This window comes from Manis javanica, chromosome 10, assembly GCF_040802235.1.
Source record: "Manis javanica isolate MJ-LG chromosome 10, MJ_LKY, whole genome shotgun sequence".
Lineage (NCBI taxonomy): Eukaryota > Metazoa > Chordata > Mammalia > Pholidota > Manidae > Manis > Manis javanica.
The window spans coordinates 3,075,837-3,091,468 of record NC_133165.1 but is presented as its reverse complement, the minus strand read 5'-3'; the positions used below and the strand labels follow the sequence as shown (position 1 = coordinate 3,091,468).

Sequence of the window (15,632 nt, the reverse complement as noted above, 5' to 3'; positions counted from 1 at the left end):
CTTGCAAGTTTTTCAGCTTATAGAGTTTTCCAAAAATTCACCATGGAAAATTTCAACACATTGAGAAGTAGAGACTAGATAATGAACCTTCTTGAACCCACCACCAAGCTCAGGGCTAACATTTTGAAGCAAATCCCAGATACTATATTACTTCATCCTTAAATATTTCAGTGTGACTTTAAAACCTAAGGATCATTGAAAACAACCCAATGGCACCATCAAACCTGAGTTTCAGTTTCCTCAGTTACCAGATTGGGGTTCTTTTCTCATTTACCCGACTGCCTCCTGAATGATGAAGAGTCACGGTTACACGGGACCCAGATGAGCAGTGTGTGGTGCCTTAGTGGTAGACCTCAAGTTTCTCTCGATCTGTAAATTCCTCCTTCCTCCTCCTTTCATTGAAATGCAGTCCATCCTTGGTCCCCAGTCTGGGTGTGCTTGGTGCCCATGGTGCTCGTGACCGGGAGCCTCTGGCCCATTTGCCTTAAGTTGGTATTGAGATCTGGCGGTTTGATCAGGCTCAAGGTGGTTTGGTTTCGTCCTGCGTGCTGTTGTTCTCTGACCAGGAGGCGTGGCGGCTCTTGCCATGTGCGTTAGCAGCCATGGATCAGTGCCTAGACTGGGGGTCGTGAACTGCTGAGGCTCAGAATCTTGTGGTCCCGCCCCAGTAGCTCAGTTGGATACTCCTAGAGAGAGACGTTTCCTCTCCTGAGCACTGGAAAGCTCAGTGGCACCATGTATGTAGCAGCGGCAGGGCACTGCCCTGTTGGTCGGTGTGCAGAGTAACAGGCTGGCTCCTTAGCGCCCCCCAAAGGTGACTGACAGATTTTTTACAAGTATGAACTCATGCATTTAAACACAATCGAGATGTTTAATCCATTGCAGTTTTTCTTCTCATTAGCAGTCTGCAGAAATGAGAATTTGTGACAAGGTTTTCAGTCTGTTGAAAATGATGAGGCCAGTAAAGGAAGTAAGACACATGGCTACTAACTCAGGGAGGCCCATTATGTGTGTTAGATCCGGAGTCCCAGACAGTCTCAGTTCACAGTACCCCTAGTTAAGGTTCAGCAATTATTTTAAAAGACCCCTTTGGCCAAAAGAAATACCTAACAGCTCCATTTGTTAAATATGTCCTGACAACTTAGAGTAGACATTGCAAGAGTAATGCAGGCGGCCCCCGCCTACCATGGCTCGACTCAGGGTGTCCAAAGGTTCAGCAGAACAGCAGTGCTCACTCGGAGGAGCCATCCTTTGAATGTGGACCTCTCCCCAGCTAGCCATACGCAGTGCCCGCGCTCTGACCCCCAGCAGCGCCGCCAGCCACGCCAGCGCAAGGGTGAACAGCCAGGGCGCTGACAGCCCTTCTGTTTTTTGCTTTCGGTACCATATTCAAGACACTATGGGACACATTCAACACTTAATTTCATTTTTAAGTTACCAAGTTACCTGTGAATGGAGTGCGCCTGTGAGGCACGCCTTAAATCTCGGCATCAGCCTGGATGCCGTGCCCTCATTGCCCACACCTCGCGGATTTTCACAGTACTTGCGTTTCCAGGAACGGTGTCACATGAACCACCTTGAGCAGAGTCCAAAGATGTTGAGTATCACTGTTCCCCTGAGATGTGTCAAAGATCCTCCATGCCTGTGGGTTCCCCATGGGGCTGGGGATCTGCTCGGCGCCTTCCTTCCCTTCCCCTCCCGGTCTGTGGTCCCCCCGCCACATGTCGGCCTGCAGTCACCCCCGCCCCCTGCAGCTCTTAGGGACGGGTCATGAGCGTGGCAGCCTGCGCACATTAGGTGCTCCTTTGAGGCCTTTTGTTCCCTGCCTTGGTGCTTAGAGGATTTTTCTTTACCCTTTGACGTCATCAGCCACATCAGAGTTCAAGACCTGGCTCGGGCTTCAGTAAATTGTTGTGATGTGCCGTTTCCCCTTCCTGTACCTGGAGCAGGCTTAGTGTAACTAAAGAGGGAGGGCAGACTTTCAGGTTGATGTAAAAATAGCTCACCCTGATCAGAGACAGTGGCTGCTGCAGAGCCTGTTTACCTAATGTGACTTTGAAAACATGCCAGAAGCACTGGGTTTCTTCCCCTTTCCTGGCACCTGTTGTGTGTCTCCCCTGCGGGGCTGGGTATGGTGGAGTGTGCCCCTGGCTCCCTGCTGGTGGTGTTTGGCTTGGCCCTGTCGCTTGCCAAGGCCAACAGAAAGTGGGCAGGAGTGGCAGCGTGCAAATTCAGAGCCTAGGCCTCTGAAAATGTGTGTTCAGCCCTCTGGCAATTTTCGCCTTCCCCCACGTAGGAAGAGCATGTCTTGGGTAGCCACCATCCCTCCAGCCCAGCCCCAGAAAGGTGCCCGGTGAGCAGAGCCCTCCCAGCTGGCCTGCAGGCCCATGAGCATGAGAGAAAATGCACATTGTACACGGCGCTTTGGGATTGCTTGTTAATAACACAGATGGCAGATACGAGTGGGAATGTACCATCGCAGGGGATTACTGTCCTAGGGGCAAGCTGAAGTTTTTACAGAAATGTACAATAATTCTTCTGTGGATTGATATTCTATCACCTTGAGAAGAACCTAAAAGGAAGGCAGTGCCAGTTTTATCCCTGTTTTTTATATATGAAAAGAATGAGGCTCGAAATGGCTATAGGTGCTTGTGGGTGAGCCTGGTGTTGGCCTGAATTCCTGACTCCAGGGCCCGGCTCTTCCAGGGCGGTGTTGCCTCTCACAGGGGCCCAGCACGGCGGCGTGCAGATAGCTCGGCATTTGGTACAAGTGGGGCCACAGCCAGGACCTTTCCCCCTGCAGGTGGAGGAGGGACTGTGGCAGGGAGCCCCCAGAGCAGAAGGGGCAGCACTTGGCTGAGGACGGAGCGGGGACAGGCACCTGTGGTATGAGCCACGGCTGTGCCACCTGTGGGCAGCAGCCCCATGTCTGCCCAGAAGCTGGTGGCCTCCCTCTGAAGTTCGTTCCCATGGTCCCCTCAGAAAGCCTGGCAAGTGTGTGTACAGGAAAAAAATTCATGGAAGAGAGGGGTCTGAGAACCTGTGTTGAACACGCTTGGTAGCTGGGGGTCTGGATTTTGACTTGCTTAAAGCCTGAGACTGAAAACGGGGAGAATCAGCAGTCAGCCCTTTGTAAGAGGCTGTGGTGGGGCTCCTGGCCGCCCGGGGGCCAGGCTGCCTGTCTTGCAGGTGCCTAATCAAGGGGCTGTGAGCCGAGTGCTGACAGCCAGTGCCCCCATCCCCACGGTTTCATTACTCCAGGGGATCCTGGTCTGGCTGGAGGTGGTTCACCTGAACCAGTTGTAGTCCCCCGTCACATCCTCCTGCTCCATGACCAGCTGGCCCCATCGGCAGCACTTCCCCGGGCTTGGCGTCGATCCCTGCTGCCCTCGGGGCCGCCCGTTCAGTTGACCAGCTTCACACTGACCCTTCCATTCCAGGGAGGGCCCAGTTCTCCCAAGGGCAGGGCTGTCCTGGGAGACCACCTCTTCCAATGGGGGCAGAGCCCCCAAGATGAGGTGCTGGGCTGAACAGTGGCCCCCGGAAGATACCCATCTCCTCATCCTGGGACCCTGTGAGTGTTACATGGCAGAAAAGGCCTCTGCAGGAGTGACCAAAGATCTTGACTTACCCAGGAAGGGTCTTAAGTTCGGTCACATTTGTCTTTACGAGAGGGGCAGAGACAGGGGAGAAGGCCTTGGGACACGGAGGCAGGAAGGGCCTCAGATAGAAATGGGAAAGGTCAAGGATTCCAAAAAAGAAATGACTGGCCCCTTAGCTGCTGCCTGTGTCCTTGTGATCTGGTCACAACCCTAACCCGGTCACTTGGGCTCACCTGCATCTCATCTGCCCCAGAAGGCCCCCCACTGCCTCACTGGCCGTGAGGTGGGAATCCCAGCTTCTAGCAGGGTCACCCGCAGCCCTCATGGACCCCATTTGCAACAAACAACGTGGGCGGTCCTCGTTCCTGCAGGACCTGTAGCTCCAAGGTCATCTCAGGTTCCCTAGGCGGAAGCTGAACCGGGGCCAGCGCCCCCCAACGCCTGCCCCCACCCCTGGGAGAGCAGCACGTGTGAAGGACACTGGGGCCTCTGACCTATTGTCAGGCTAAAACCAAGTGCAAATATCATCAGGTGCTCTTTTCACAGCAGCAGGAGCCTATGCCTGTTGATGGACACGCACGGCCGCCTGTCACGTGCCGGGAGCCACAAACACCACCGCTCTGCTCCAGGCGGCGGGTGCCTTGGGGAAGGTCGTGGCGGCCTGAAGCTTTAAAAGCCTGAGCAGGTAAGCCTCCTGTGCCAGGATTCGGGGCTGCAGCAGCTCTGCAGGCATCTCGGCCGCGTCTCTTAGTCAACTCCCCTTTGTATGCTATTTTTTTCTTAAAGCAGAAGAAGGAGAACATTGATACCAACTCCTGACTATTGGCAGAACTTCCATCACCTTGGGAGACGCCCAGTTTCAGGTGAGCGTCTGGAGCCCCGAGAGCCTATGGAGGGTGGGCCCCGAGGGGTGACCGTGGCCACAGTGGAAGAGCCCCGGCCAGGACTAGCTAGGTGGGACCTGCAGCAGGGCTGGCAGGTGTCCCAGCGTGCACCGCGGGGTCTCAGGCTGGAGGCAGGAGAAGACCTGAGGGTCCCCTATGTGGCGTGGGGTGTCTGGGCCTCTGGACGCTGGTGAGAGCTCTGGAGGCTCACCCTACTCAGCCCAGCAAGACAGGATCTACTCCACTTTGGGGAGGTCTGGGCACTGTCGCCACTACCCCCAGACCCACATGTAAACAGCCCTTCTCTCCAGGATGAGGGGCACCCGACTGGCGGGTGCTCTGCTGAGCCTGGCCAGCCTGCTGCAGGTGGCCCTGGCCCTGCGAATAGCAGCCTTCAACATCCGGACTTTCGGGGAAGCTAAGATGTCCAACGCCACCCTCTCCAACTACATTGTGCAGGTAACCTAGGGGGTGGGCACACGGGGCCAGCAGTCAGTCCTGAGGGCAGCCACTGGGGGTTTTCGTCCAGAGCTCTGGTCTCAGTCCCTCAGTCGGGGCACAGGGCTGAGCTGTGCTGTGGAGGCACCCCAGGAAGCAGCAGCTCTGCTGTGGTCCCCTCCCCAGATCGTGAATCGCTATGACATCGCCCTCATCCAGGAGGTCAGAGACAGCCACTTGACCGCTGTCGGGAGCCTGCTGGACAAGCTCAACCAGTGGGTGACGGCAGTGGGGTCCCAGGGGTACTGGTGCAGACAGGAGCCCACCTGTGAGTGGCCGAAGATCCCGAGTGGTATTTGTTTCAACCCAGGGATGACCCCAACACCTTCCATTACGTGGTCAGCGAGCCGCTGGGACGCGGCACCTACAAGGAGCGCTACCTGTTCCTGTTCAGGTGTGGGCTGTGCCCAAGGCCTCGGCCTGGGAGCTGAAACCAGGCGCCTGCTCTCCAAGCAGCAGCCGGTGGGTTTAGTTGAGATGGGACGGTGCCCCCACCCCCAGGTTAACCACGCTCTGCCTGGCCTGCAGACCTCACCAGGTGTCCGTGCCAGACAGTTACCAGTATGACGATGGCTGCGAGCCCTGCGGGAACGACACCTTCAGCCGAGAGCCAGCGGTCATTAGGGTGCACTCCCCACTCACTGGTGAGTGCTGCGGGGGACCCCCTGTGCAGGGCTGAGCCTGCCCTCCACTCACACTCAGCATGCCTACCACCTCCACAGAGGTCCGGGACTTTGCCATTGTTCCCCTGCACGCAGCTCCGTCAGATGCAGTGGCTGAGATTGACGCACTCTATGACGTCTATCTGGACGTCCAGCAGAGGTGGGGCCTGGAGGTAAGGCCCCACCCCCTGCACTGGGCTCCACAAGTCCCCATTGTGTCCCTGGGCCAGCTGGTGGTGTCTTCTGGTAGGACATCATGCTGATGGGCGATTTCAACGCTGGCTGCAGCTATGTGAGCCCCTCTTCCTGGCCATCCATCCGCCTACGCACGAGCCCTGCCTTCCAGTGGCTGATTCCAGACACTGCAGACACCACGGTCACATCCACGCACTGTGCCTACGACAGGTGAGCTGGGCGAGTTCTGCAGGGCAGGGACAAGGGTGCCTCGTGAGCAGGCTTGACTTCTAGGTCCAGCTTCAGAAACACTTCCAAGACCTGACACCTCCTGGAGCTGGAGCTGATCCATGGAGGGAGGGCAGCTATTAAATTTTGGGGCAAAGCCCACCGAGGGGTCCATGGTCTTGGTCAGTTGCCGTGTGCAGCGCAGCCAGGGCACGCACACTGGGCTGAAGGGCACCTCCGTGGCTCTGGCTGCTGCAGGATTGTGGTTGCTGGGACTCTGCTCCAGCGCGCCGTCGTGCCCGGCTCGGCTGCTCCCTTTGACTTCCAAGCTGCATTTGGACTGAGTAACGAGACGGTACGTGTCTGTCCTCTGGGGGCCAGGGTGGAGGAGCCTGATCCTACCCGGGCAGTAGTTTGTGGAGACTTAACCTCTGGGCGCCCCGACACGCTCCCTTGCAGGCCCAAGCCGTCAGTGACCATTACCCAGTGGAGGTGAGGCTGCGGAGCGCCTGATGGGAGCTGGCTGCTGAACTCGGCCGCAGCCCCTGGATGTGACAGGTCCTCTGGGTGCTGCCCCCACGGCTGCTGGAGTCCGAGGAGGTGATGGAAGGTAGGCGGCCTCTCACTATACCTGCGGCGCCTGAGCACCCTGCCTTCTGGTCTGGACAAAAAGCCTAACAAACACTTAGATTAAGAAATACATTTTAATTCAAATAAAGCTCAAAAGTGGGTGTTCTCACATTTGCAACCACATGGATGGAGCTAGAGGGTATTATGCTCAGTGAAATAAGCCAGGCGGAGAAAGACAAGTACCAAATGATTTCCCTCATCTGTGGAGTATAAGAACAAAGAAAAACTGAAGGAACAAAACAGCAGCAGAACCACAGAAACCAAGAATGGACTAGGTGGGAAGGGAGGGATAAGGGGGTGGGGGGAAGAAAGGGGGCCTTATGATTAGCACATATACTGTGGGGGGGGCACGGGGAGGGCTGTGCAACACAGAGAAGACAGGTGGTGACTCTACAGCACCTTACTACGCTGATGGACAGTGACTGTAATGGGGTATGTGGGGGACTTGGTGAAGGGGGAGCCTAGTAAACATAATGTTCTTCACGTAATTGTAAATGATAACAACAACAACAAAAAATACTATAGGAAAAAAAATCAACTGAGGTGTATTTGATATACAAGAAACTCACCTATTTTAATGGTACAGTTCAGCGAGTCGTAACAAATGTACACAGCCAAGTCCCCACCAGCACCACGATGATATAGAACTTTCTGATCTCATTTCCCTCTGGGCACTGCAGGAAAATTCATGCTTCGGTGGGAACAGCACATCGCCTACATCCAGTATAGCCTTCTAGAAGTTTCCTGATTCTGGTTTTTCGTCGTCTGTGAGTTGTTATTTCATGACTGTAAGTTGTAGGTCACTAACAAACAGCAAAGCAAGATAGTTCTTGTCTATAGAAATGCAAATTGTCCCGTCCTGTAGAGGCTCAACTGCTCATAAACAAAGCAGACGGGAATTCCTGCCTGCCAGAGATCAGTTTTGCCTTCATTTGTACACATTCATGTCAATACACCTCATCTGTAAATGTTTGTTTTCCAGCGTCGCCTAAAAAAAAAAAAAGTGGGTGTTCTCAGCAGTGACATCCCATCCCTAGGCTCAGGCTGCCTCTTCACACAGCAGAGGGGTGTGGGGTTCATGTAGCGCCTTCCGCCCTGTCACCGCAGGCCCCTCAGTGCCGCTCCAAGGCCTTGACGAGCAGGTGGTTCAAGCGGCCCACCATGGGGCGGGGGTCATCCAGGAGCCCTGCTGCGATCATGGCGTTCTCGTAGATCTGAAAGGCAGGGTGGGGCTTCATCAGGGGGGAGGGCCGAGCCCTAGTTCCAACTTGGGGACCTAAAATGCGGAGCGCTCTCCCCACACGGGAGGAGGCAGGCTCCCAGACCGGCAGCCTCGGTCCTCACCTGCTCCACAAGCAGCTGGGCCAGGTCAGGCTCGCTGTCTCTCAGCTGACTGAGCTTCTTGATCAGCGTGTGCCTGCAACACAGAAACCACCGGAAGGTGGCACCAGCACGAGGGCCCTAGTGACCCACTGGGTCATGTGCCCAGGAGACTCAGACAGGTGTACCCAGCAGCCCAGCGCACCAAAGCTGAGGTGTAGCGGTGGCTGGTATCTGTAGAGGCTTAAGACAGGGCAACTGGACAGGCAACCAGAAAACAAGCTGATTCCTCTAGCCCCTCAGGTCACACTAAAATTAAATGTAAAAATTTAGAAGAAAACTGAAGAAATGTTTTATATAAATCTCAGAAGGGAAAGCCTTTCCAAGCAAAATGAAACCCAGAAGTCAAAAATAACAATCGAGCTGAACTTCTTTGTGCAGGCAGACCTCAGGTTTCCCCAAAGTGTACGGCGTCAGGACTAAAGAGGTGCTAGTCACCCTTAGCGCTATCAGTGAGTCATCAGGAAAACATTTGAAACATTGGGACAATTAACAAAATCTACCAGCCACAAACCCAGCAAATGTTGGAAAAACAGCACTGACAGACCTGCTTGATGCAGGGTGGCCACAAATATTGGAATTCTTTAAAAAAAAAAAAAAAAAAGCGGTTTCCTGGGAAGCCTGATAAAGTGAAGTACACCTGTAGAGTGTTTAACTGAAATTTTACCTTAAATGAGAAAAGAATGGCAAAAACTGGGGAAATGTAGGTCTGTAAGAACCAAGCAAGTCCCCTTCCTCACAGCCCCACCGAGAGCAGGAAACCCGTAAAAAGCAATGGGAGGCTCAGCAACTCGCCGCAGTGCAGCCGAGGCGGCCACGGACGAGACCCGCCCACACGAAACACTGTCTCTGCTAACTGGGCTGCACTGGGCGCAAGTGTAGGGGGAAACTTTCACTATAAACTGCTTTGGTTGTTTTGAATTCTGAACCATATGAATATATTACCAGCTTTAAAAGGAAATAAAACATTTAAAGCCTTTTGGCAATGGAAATAAGCACTTCGGCTCTGCCTGAGAGTCATAAGCCAACTCAGATCTCTCACCCAGTCATCACCTCCCCTCATTCCCCAGTTTATATGTAATAAAGAAAACACGGCTATAAACCAACACGGAAAATACTCGTGATAAAACCATTAGTTCTAAACCCAGCCCACACAAAGGCTATAGTGACTAATGGTGGGCTGGGGGGCGGTGAGTCTGGGTTTTGTTTTTGTTATTTTCTGGTATTTTTATAGTAACTTGTTTATATAATATCATTAAAAAAACTATTGCTATATACAAATCCCACCCAAACTGTCTTCATATACAACAGCAACAGTTAGAAAATGAAATTTCGAAATACGAGACACAAAGAATGATTATAAAAAATTAAGAGCTCTCCAGAAAATGTAAGTTATCACAAGACATTGTGTTAATGGGTGGAAAAGATTGGTATCATAAAGATGGCAGGTTCATTTGAAATTGACTGGGAATCAATACAGTCTCAGTCTCAAGCCCAGAAGTCTGAGTGCGGATGACTGGCCAGGCTACCGTGATACGTCCCCGAGGGGCTGGGGGCCTGCTGGCCGAAGAGCCAGGCCTGGGGGGGCTGGGGTGGTGCGGCCCTGCCACAGACAGGCCCATAGAGCACGTGCGCACCGACACCTGACAGCGGATCGCGGGTCACACACAGTGGGATGTGGGAGAGGTCCAGGGTCATCCTGAACTACCCAGAGGTGGGCTAAAAACCAACACCAATGGCCCAAACTGTAAAGCTTTTAGAAGAAAAGGGCTTAAGATCCAAAAAAGCACCTAACAAAGGGTTACAGGGTAGGGCGATTAAGAGTGCAGACTTCCACTTCAAAGCCAGTAAGTCACGGGGATCAGGGCACAGCACAGCACATGGTCAGTAACGTGATGATTGTGTGGGGACTCTTTTGTGTATCACTATGTTGAATCACTATGTTGTATACTTGAAACTAATATAAAATTGCATGTACACTACACTTCAATAAAAACAAAATGGGCAAAAAGGGAGATTTGTGCCTTTGATTAAGAATTTTGGGTCAAAACATATCTTTTAACATCTTTTAGCAGGTGCAAAAACAAAGTAGCAAATGACATTTTTAACTGATGAAGTGTATATAAAGAATCCAATAGGAAAAGACACTAGAAAAGAAGTAAGAAATACGAGAAAACCAAGCTCAAGGCCAGGAAATAAGGGGAGCCGGTGCCAGCAGCTGGGTTCCACCTGGTCCAGCAGAGGACACGGCAGCATCACACCTGGGCACAAAAGCTAAACAAAACTACACAAATGTCCATCAAGACACATATGCGCCGAGGTAGCTTCAGACTGTGACTGTGGCCGGAGCTGCAGCAGTTAACACAGTACAGCCTCCCCCACACGGAACGGGGGAGAGCAAGGCTCCCACACACCCCGGGGTTCCATCCACATAAACGGTCGGCAACAGGCACAACCGAGCTACATGTACGGTAAAACCATAAAGCAGAGCAAGAAAACAATCACTTAGCACAAGTTAGGGCCACGGGTCCCCGAGGAGAGGGACAGAACTCCAACGGGCGCGAAGGAGGGGAGCATGCGGAGGCCGCCGAGGGTGTTTTTAAAACTTTACATGGGTACCGGTTTAGATTTCATTTGGCCGAACTACACAGGTGTTGTCTTTAGATTCAGGGAACTGTACATAAGTTTTACGGGCTTTTTAAGTGTCAAATAAGAGAAGAAAGACTGGCATCCCTGCACAGGATTACCTGGCAGGTCAGAGGGTCACGGCCTAGGCGCTGGCGGCCTTACCGGGGGTTGATCTCCAGCGTGGGCTGCAGGAGCTGGGCACGCTCCTCCTGGGACTTGGCCAGCTGCTGCATGCGCAGGAAGTGCCGGGCGGCCCCCATCTCCAGCACGGTTATCATGGCAGGGTGGGTGTCCAGTCGAAGAGTCACCTACAGGCAAGGCCAGGGCCCGGGGGTGACAGGCGCCCCAGGGCAACGGGGGCCTGGTCGTGAAGGCCCTGGGCCAGTGGGGTCCTGCCCAGGTATGAAGCTTCCCTGGTTGACAAGGCAGGAGAACAGAGGTCCCCAGGGACAGACCCTCCCAGACCTCGGCCAGCAACGCCCACCCCTGCCCCACTGCATTCCTGGAGCCTCCTTCCCCTTCTAAAGCCACCTGCTTCTAGTGGACCAGTTGCTGCCCAGGCCCAGCGGGCCTCCACGCAGGTCTACCTGCCCTCAGCCCAACGTGCGAATGGCAGAGCCTCCTTCCTACAGGGGCTCCGTCCGGCCGGTGGCTAACCAGCTGCCCCTCCGAAGCATTCCCACCTGCTCCCCGCTGTTCACAGGCCGGCCCTCTGCCCACCCCGGGGCTTTGGGCCTCCCTTCCCAGCAGTGTGATAATGAAAAACACCTGAGCTGACTCAGACCCAGCTCGCCGCCACCCAGTGTGTAACCGGGGAGGTGCTGGGCCCCGTTTCCATCCCCGGACAGGGACGATTTTACCTACCTTGGGGGTCACCTTAACCAAGTTACCAATGAAAAGCATGGACTCAGTCCATGTGTTACAGAGACTCAGCTGCACACCTTGGCCTCCTGTCGCCTCCACAGGGCTGCCCTCCTCTGCTTTGGGTCATTGCCCCATCTGTCCCTTGGGGCCACCCCTGAATGTGTGCCAGTGCCTGCACTGGACACCTGTTCCCTGGTGACTGTCTCTTGAAGGTTTGTGCTGGGCTGGCTTTTTCTGGACTCACTGAAACCCACCCCAGTGCCCCCTAGAACTCCAGCTGGAAAATCAGCGCCCCCAGGCCCAGGGTGGAAGCCCTTGTGTCCTCTGCCACCATAGCTTCTCTGGGGCCCAGACCAGGATGGCTCTGGGGTGGCCAGCTGGGGACCCCTCTTCTCTGCTTCGTGACCACAAGGCCCTCAGCGGCTCACCCTACATTTTCTCGGTTCCCACCTGCTCTATAAAGTGCAGCAAATAGGCCAGCTGCCTGCCTCAGCAACAACCCTGGGCACACGTGGCCACATGTGGCACACACAAGAGTGGCAGTGGCACGCCTGGGCCCCACCTCTTATCACGGCTTCAACAGCTGCTGGGAGAACGCCCACCAGGCCAGCCCTTCAGAGCTGGCGAGGCAGCCAGCTGTGCTGTCACCGAGGGCCACGACAGCCTCACCTTCACGTTGGTGACACGTGTCCCCAGCGCATTTCTCATCCAGGCCATCAGGTCCTCCACCTCCTTCTCTGACAGGCGGTCACTGGCTATGGGACAGCAGAAGGGCTGGGCTCAGAGGCCATGTGCCCCGCTCCACCTTGGCACCTCTGGGCGCCTGAGATGTCAACATGCCAAGTGCCAGGCAGGCCCCAGCCACCCCTGCTGGCTGCCTGCACACAGACAGCTTCCCCAGGGCTTTTCACTGAAAATCAAGCAGCAAAAAAGGACCTTAGGACACCTTTGGCTGCCTGAGGCCCACACGGCCTTTGTTAGGAAACTCCCATCAATCTGAAGGAAAGCAAGTTGGAAGCAATGTTGGAGACCGTGGGGTCCAAAGAGGTAAGTGGTTTCCATTCATCAGAATGTTTGAAGAATTTAAAAATGTTCCCGAAACAGCTTCTTTGGGACAGGCCGGTAATTCCAGATACGAGTGAGGAAAACCCCATGAAACGCAGTGCTGTTGGGTAGAAGGGGCCCTGCAGCAAACGGTGCCAGCCCGGGGCCCAGCCTACCCCCTCCGCCTGCACCCCGTGGGTCGCCACCCACCCCTGCGAGAGGGAAGGCCAACCTGGGGACCCATCTCCAGACCCCTCCTCCTTGTAGTGGTCGACCACGATGTCTGTTTCCACAGAGATCAGCTTCTTCTTGTCGAACTCGCGAAGGTGGAGCAGGGTCAGCTCATCGAACCGCTCGTAGCAGAAGAGGACCTGCGGGGGCCGACAGTGAGGCCCTCGGGCCGGGGGAGGTCTCTGCCTGCGACAAGGAGCGCCAGCCTGAGTGGTGGGGGGTCCCCAGGGGGCGCCGGGGCACCCCGGGCCTTGCGGAGGTTGGTCGGCCAGCTGGGGCTGAGGAGCTCTGGCTGTGTCTCAGCGACAGAAGGTGGCTGCTCATGAGAGATCCCAGGGCCGCCTCCGCGGGAGACACAGACTGGACGGCAGGCGTGGGCCCAGGACTCCAGGCCCCTGGACGCTGACTCGAGCTGCTTGGCTCTCCTGGGTCCTGGGCACGTTCAGCCATTTGCACTGAGCAGAGACCCTGCTGCAGGTGCTGGGCCCCCACCTTGTCCTGACACGGTCCCAGCGGGAAGGGCAAATGCAGGGGGCCCAGCCCAGCAGCTGCCCCGAGGCTCACCCACCTCCGTGTTTTTCTGCTTCATGGCCTCATAGTAGGGCGAATGCTCAGCCAGGTGGCGGCTGGGGGCGCACAGGTAGTAGATGCTGCGAGTGCCAGCCCGCATCCGGCCAGCATAGTCCTGGAGGCTGGTCAGCTGCCCGGCAGGTAGGGCTGAGGACTCATACCGCAGCAGCTTCGCAATCCCCTCCTGCGGACAAGGGCCAGTCACTGCTCATCCCGGATCCTAGCTGAGAGCCTCCCAGCCAGCGGGGCACAGACTCAGGGAGCCCACGGCCAGGAGGCGGCAGCTCCGGCCGGCCCTGTGGCCGAGTCACCTGTTCTGCAGCTCCTGCAGAGGTCGGGTCTGGGCGCAGTGCTCCGGAGAGGCTGGGCCCCTGGGGGCTGTGGGGACCCCGGTGGTGCCCCTGAGTCCCCACACCCGTATCTCAGGGGGCCTTGGAGAGCACCTTCCACCCCGGGTGGCCCAGGGTCTTGTGGAGGGGCCCTGCCCAGAGCCTGCTCCCCCTTCGCCCTCTGTCCCTCACAGCCCTCTCCTCTGGCCAGGCACGGGGACGCAGGTGTGAAATCCCCATTTCCCAGCCCTCCTCACAGCCAGGGGACTGTCCTGGCCAGTGGGGGCAGGGGAAAGTGAGGCATGTCACTCGAAGGGGCTTGTGCTTCCCCCCTTCATACTTCGGCTGGAATTTGAGGCGACTGCTGGGGTCACCTCGACTCCATAGGAGCTGCCTGGAGGGACAGAAGGGTGGAACAAGCTGCGGCCGGGCTGATGCCACGAACCCGGACGTGGCCTGACATAAACCCTGCCTTGTCTGCACCACGGACTCATCTCCGATAATCACAGCCGACAAACAACAGGCACAGTGAAGATGGTGGGCGGAAGGCCGACACACAGAGGCAGACCAGGGCCGGGAGCCCCGGCGCTCCCGCTCTGCGCTCGCCCTAGGCCGGCGCTCGCGCTCCCGTCTCGGATCCTCACTGACACGAATGCGCTACGCGAGCTACCAGTCCCGGAGCAGTGCACAAAGCAGCAGCACGCACTGCCCAGAGGCTGCGGGGGAGGCGACCGGCCCAAAGAGTGAGCCTCGGGAACCCCAGACGTCGGGCCACCCCCTTCCTTGCTCTTCCGGTGCAGAAGCTGGAACCCCGGCACTGGGAGTCCCCTAACGGGGACAGGTGTGTGGGTGACGAGTGGTCTGTATGAAGTGCCACTGAACTGTCCCCTTTCAGAAGGTGAATTTCATGGTATGTGAATCATACTACAGTTTGAAATCAGCCAGAACAGGTCCATGGCACACTTGTATCATGTTCACGTAGCTACCTGCAAGGCTCCCCGAACACCGGGCTGCTGAGCACACGGTGGCCTGGCCCTTCCCCAAAGGGCCCCCGGCCCCCGGTGGCCTCTGAGCCCCAAGCCCTGGGAGAGGAGGCAGCACGACACCTGCTTCCTTCCAGCCTCGGGAGAGCGGAGCGGGGCTGGGCCCTGCGGGGGGAGGGCCAGGGCACGGGCACCCCTGATCAGGTGGGGCCTGCTGCGTCCCCCGGCACAGGCCGAGGCTAGAGGCGATGCCCAGGGACCCCTGGGGAGCAGGGCGAGGGTGCCCCTGGCGCCATCATCAGGGTTCTGGCCTCCAACAGTTTCTTCCACATGCACAGCGGCCCAGAGGCCTGGAAACCCACGTCCTACCTTGACCTCCTGTTCGGCAGCGGTCACGATGCCTTCCCTCATGAACAAGCCATAGTCTTCAAAAAACTTGGCATATTTCTCAGCATCTTTTTTACTCTGGTCAATGAAGAATTTTATCAGCCTCTGCTGTATAAGGTCCCGGAGTTTCCTACAGAACAGAAGTGCATTCATCATAAACAAGCGACTTTTACAAGATAAAAACAGCCAGAAGGATGTGAAAAACCACTCAGCCCACTAATAACCAAAGTAGTAAAGAGAAGTTGCCATTTTGGCCAAACTGAAAAGACAAGGCCAAGGAGAGGGTGAGCCTTGGCCAGCATTAAGGAGACACGCGCCCCCTCGTAGCAGGAACGCAGACCGGCGCCGTCCCTGGGGAGGGCAGCCGGGGGCCCAGCCGGACGGCGAGCCGCACACCGCGCGCTTCAGGAAGCACCGCGAATGACCAAGGTCTGTGGACCAGGACTGTCACTGTGCCATAAAATAGAAAATAAGTATGAACAGCCTCAGTATCCAGGGGAGAGAACAGGTCAAGATGAATGACGGCAACTGCACGGCC

General features: G+C 56.0%; 2 protein-coding genes across 11 annotated transcripts in view; one reads left to right on the top strand and one right to left on the bottom strand.

The window, feature by feature from the left end:
* Positions 1-7,499, top strand: part of DNASE1 (deoxyribonuclease 1) — a 47,062-nt gene extending 39,563 nt beyond the window's left edge. Inside the window, exons 3-13 of one of the 10 annotated variants that reach the window (XM_073214608.1) lie at positions 4,149-4,287; positions 4,389-4,465; positions 4,798-4,945; positions 5,111-5,199; positions 5,295-5,378; positions 5,513-5,628; positions 5,743-5,819; positions 5,935-6,051; positions 6,236-6,403; positions 6,508-6,658; positions 7,359-7,499. In XM_073214608.1, the coding sequence (XP_073070709.1) occupies positions 4,799-4,945; positions 5,111-5,199; positions 5,295-5,378; positions 5,513-5,628; positions 5,743-5,819; positions 5,935-6,051; positions 6,236-6,403; positions 6,508-6,561 (852 nt within the window). In that variant the 5' untranslated portion in view covers positions 4,149-4,287; positions 4,389-4,465; position 4,798 and the 3' untranslated portion in view covers positions 6,562-6,658; positions 7,359-7,499. Of the gene's footprint in view, positions 1-4,148; positions 4,288-4,388; positions 4,466-4,797; positions 4,946-5,110; positions 5,379-5,512; positions 5,629-5,706; positions 5,820-5,896; positions 6,052-6,235; positions 6,404-6,507; positions 6,659-7,358 lie in introns of those variants that run through there. The other 9 variants (XM_073214605.1, XM_037014406.2, XM_073214610.1 and 6 more) reach the window with 9 other exon arrangements.
* The window catches only part of TRAP1 (TNF receptor associated protein 1), a 52,916-nt gene continuing 44,017 nt past the window's right edge, over positions 6,734-15,632 (bottom strand). The window contains exons 12-18 of the mRNA XM_037014376.2: positions 15,077-15,224; positions 13,394-13,579; positions 12,827-12,965; positions 12,220-12,305; positions 10,849-10,994; positions 8,023-8,095; positions 6,734-7,892 (exon numbers count right to left, since the gene is read on the bottom strand). Coding sequence (XP_036870271.2) covers positions 7,791-7,892; positions 8,023-8,095; positions 10,849-10,994; positions 12,220-12,305; positions 12,827-12,965; positions 13,394-13,579; positions 15,077-15,224 — 880 coding nt within the window. The 3' untranslated portion in view covers positions 6,734-7,790. The remainder of the gene's footprint in view (positions 7,893-8,022; positions 8,096-10,848; positions 10,995-12,219; positions 12,306-12,826; positions 12,966-13,393; positions 13,580-15,076; positions 15,225-15,632) is intronic.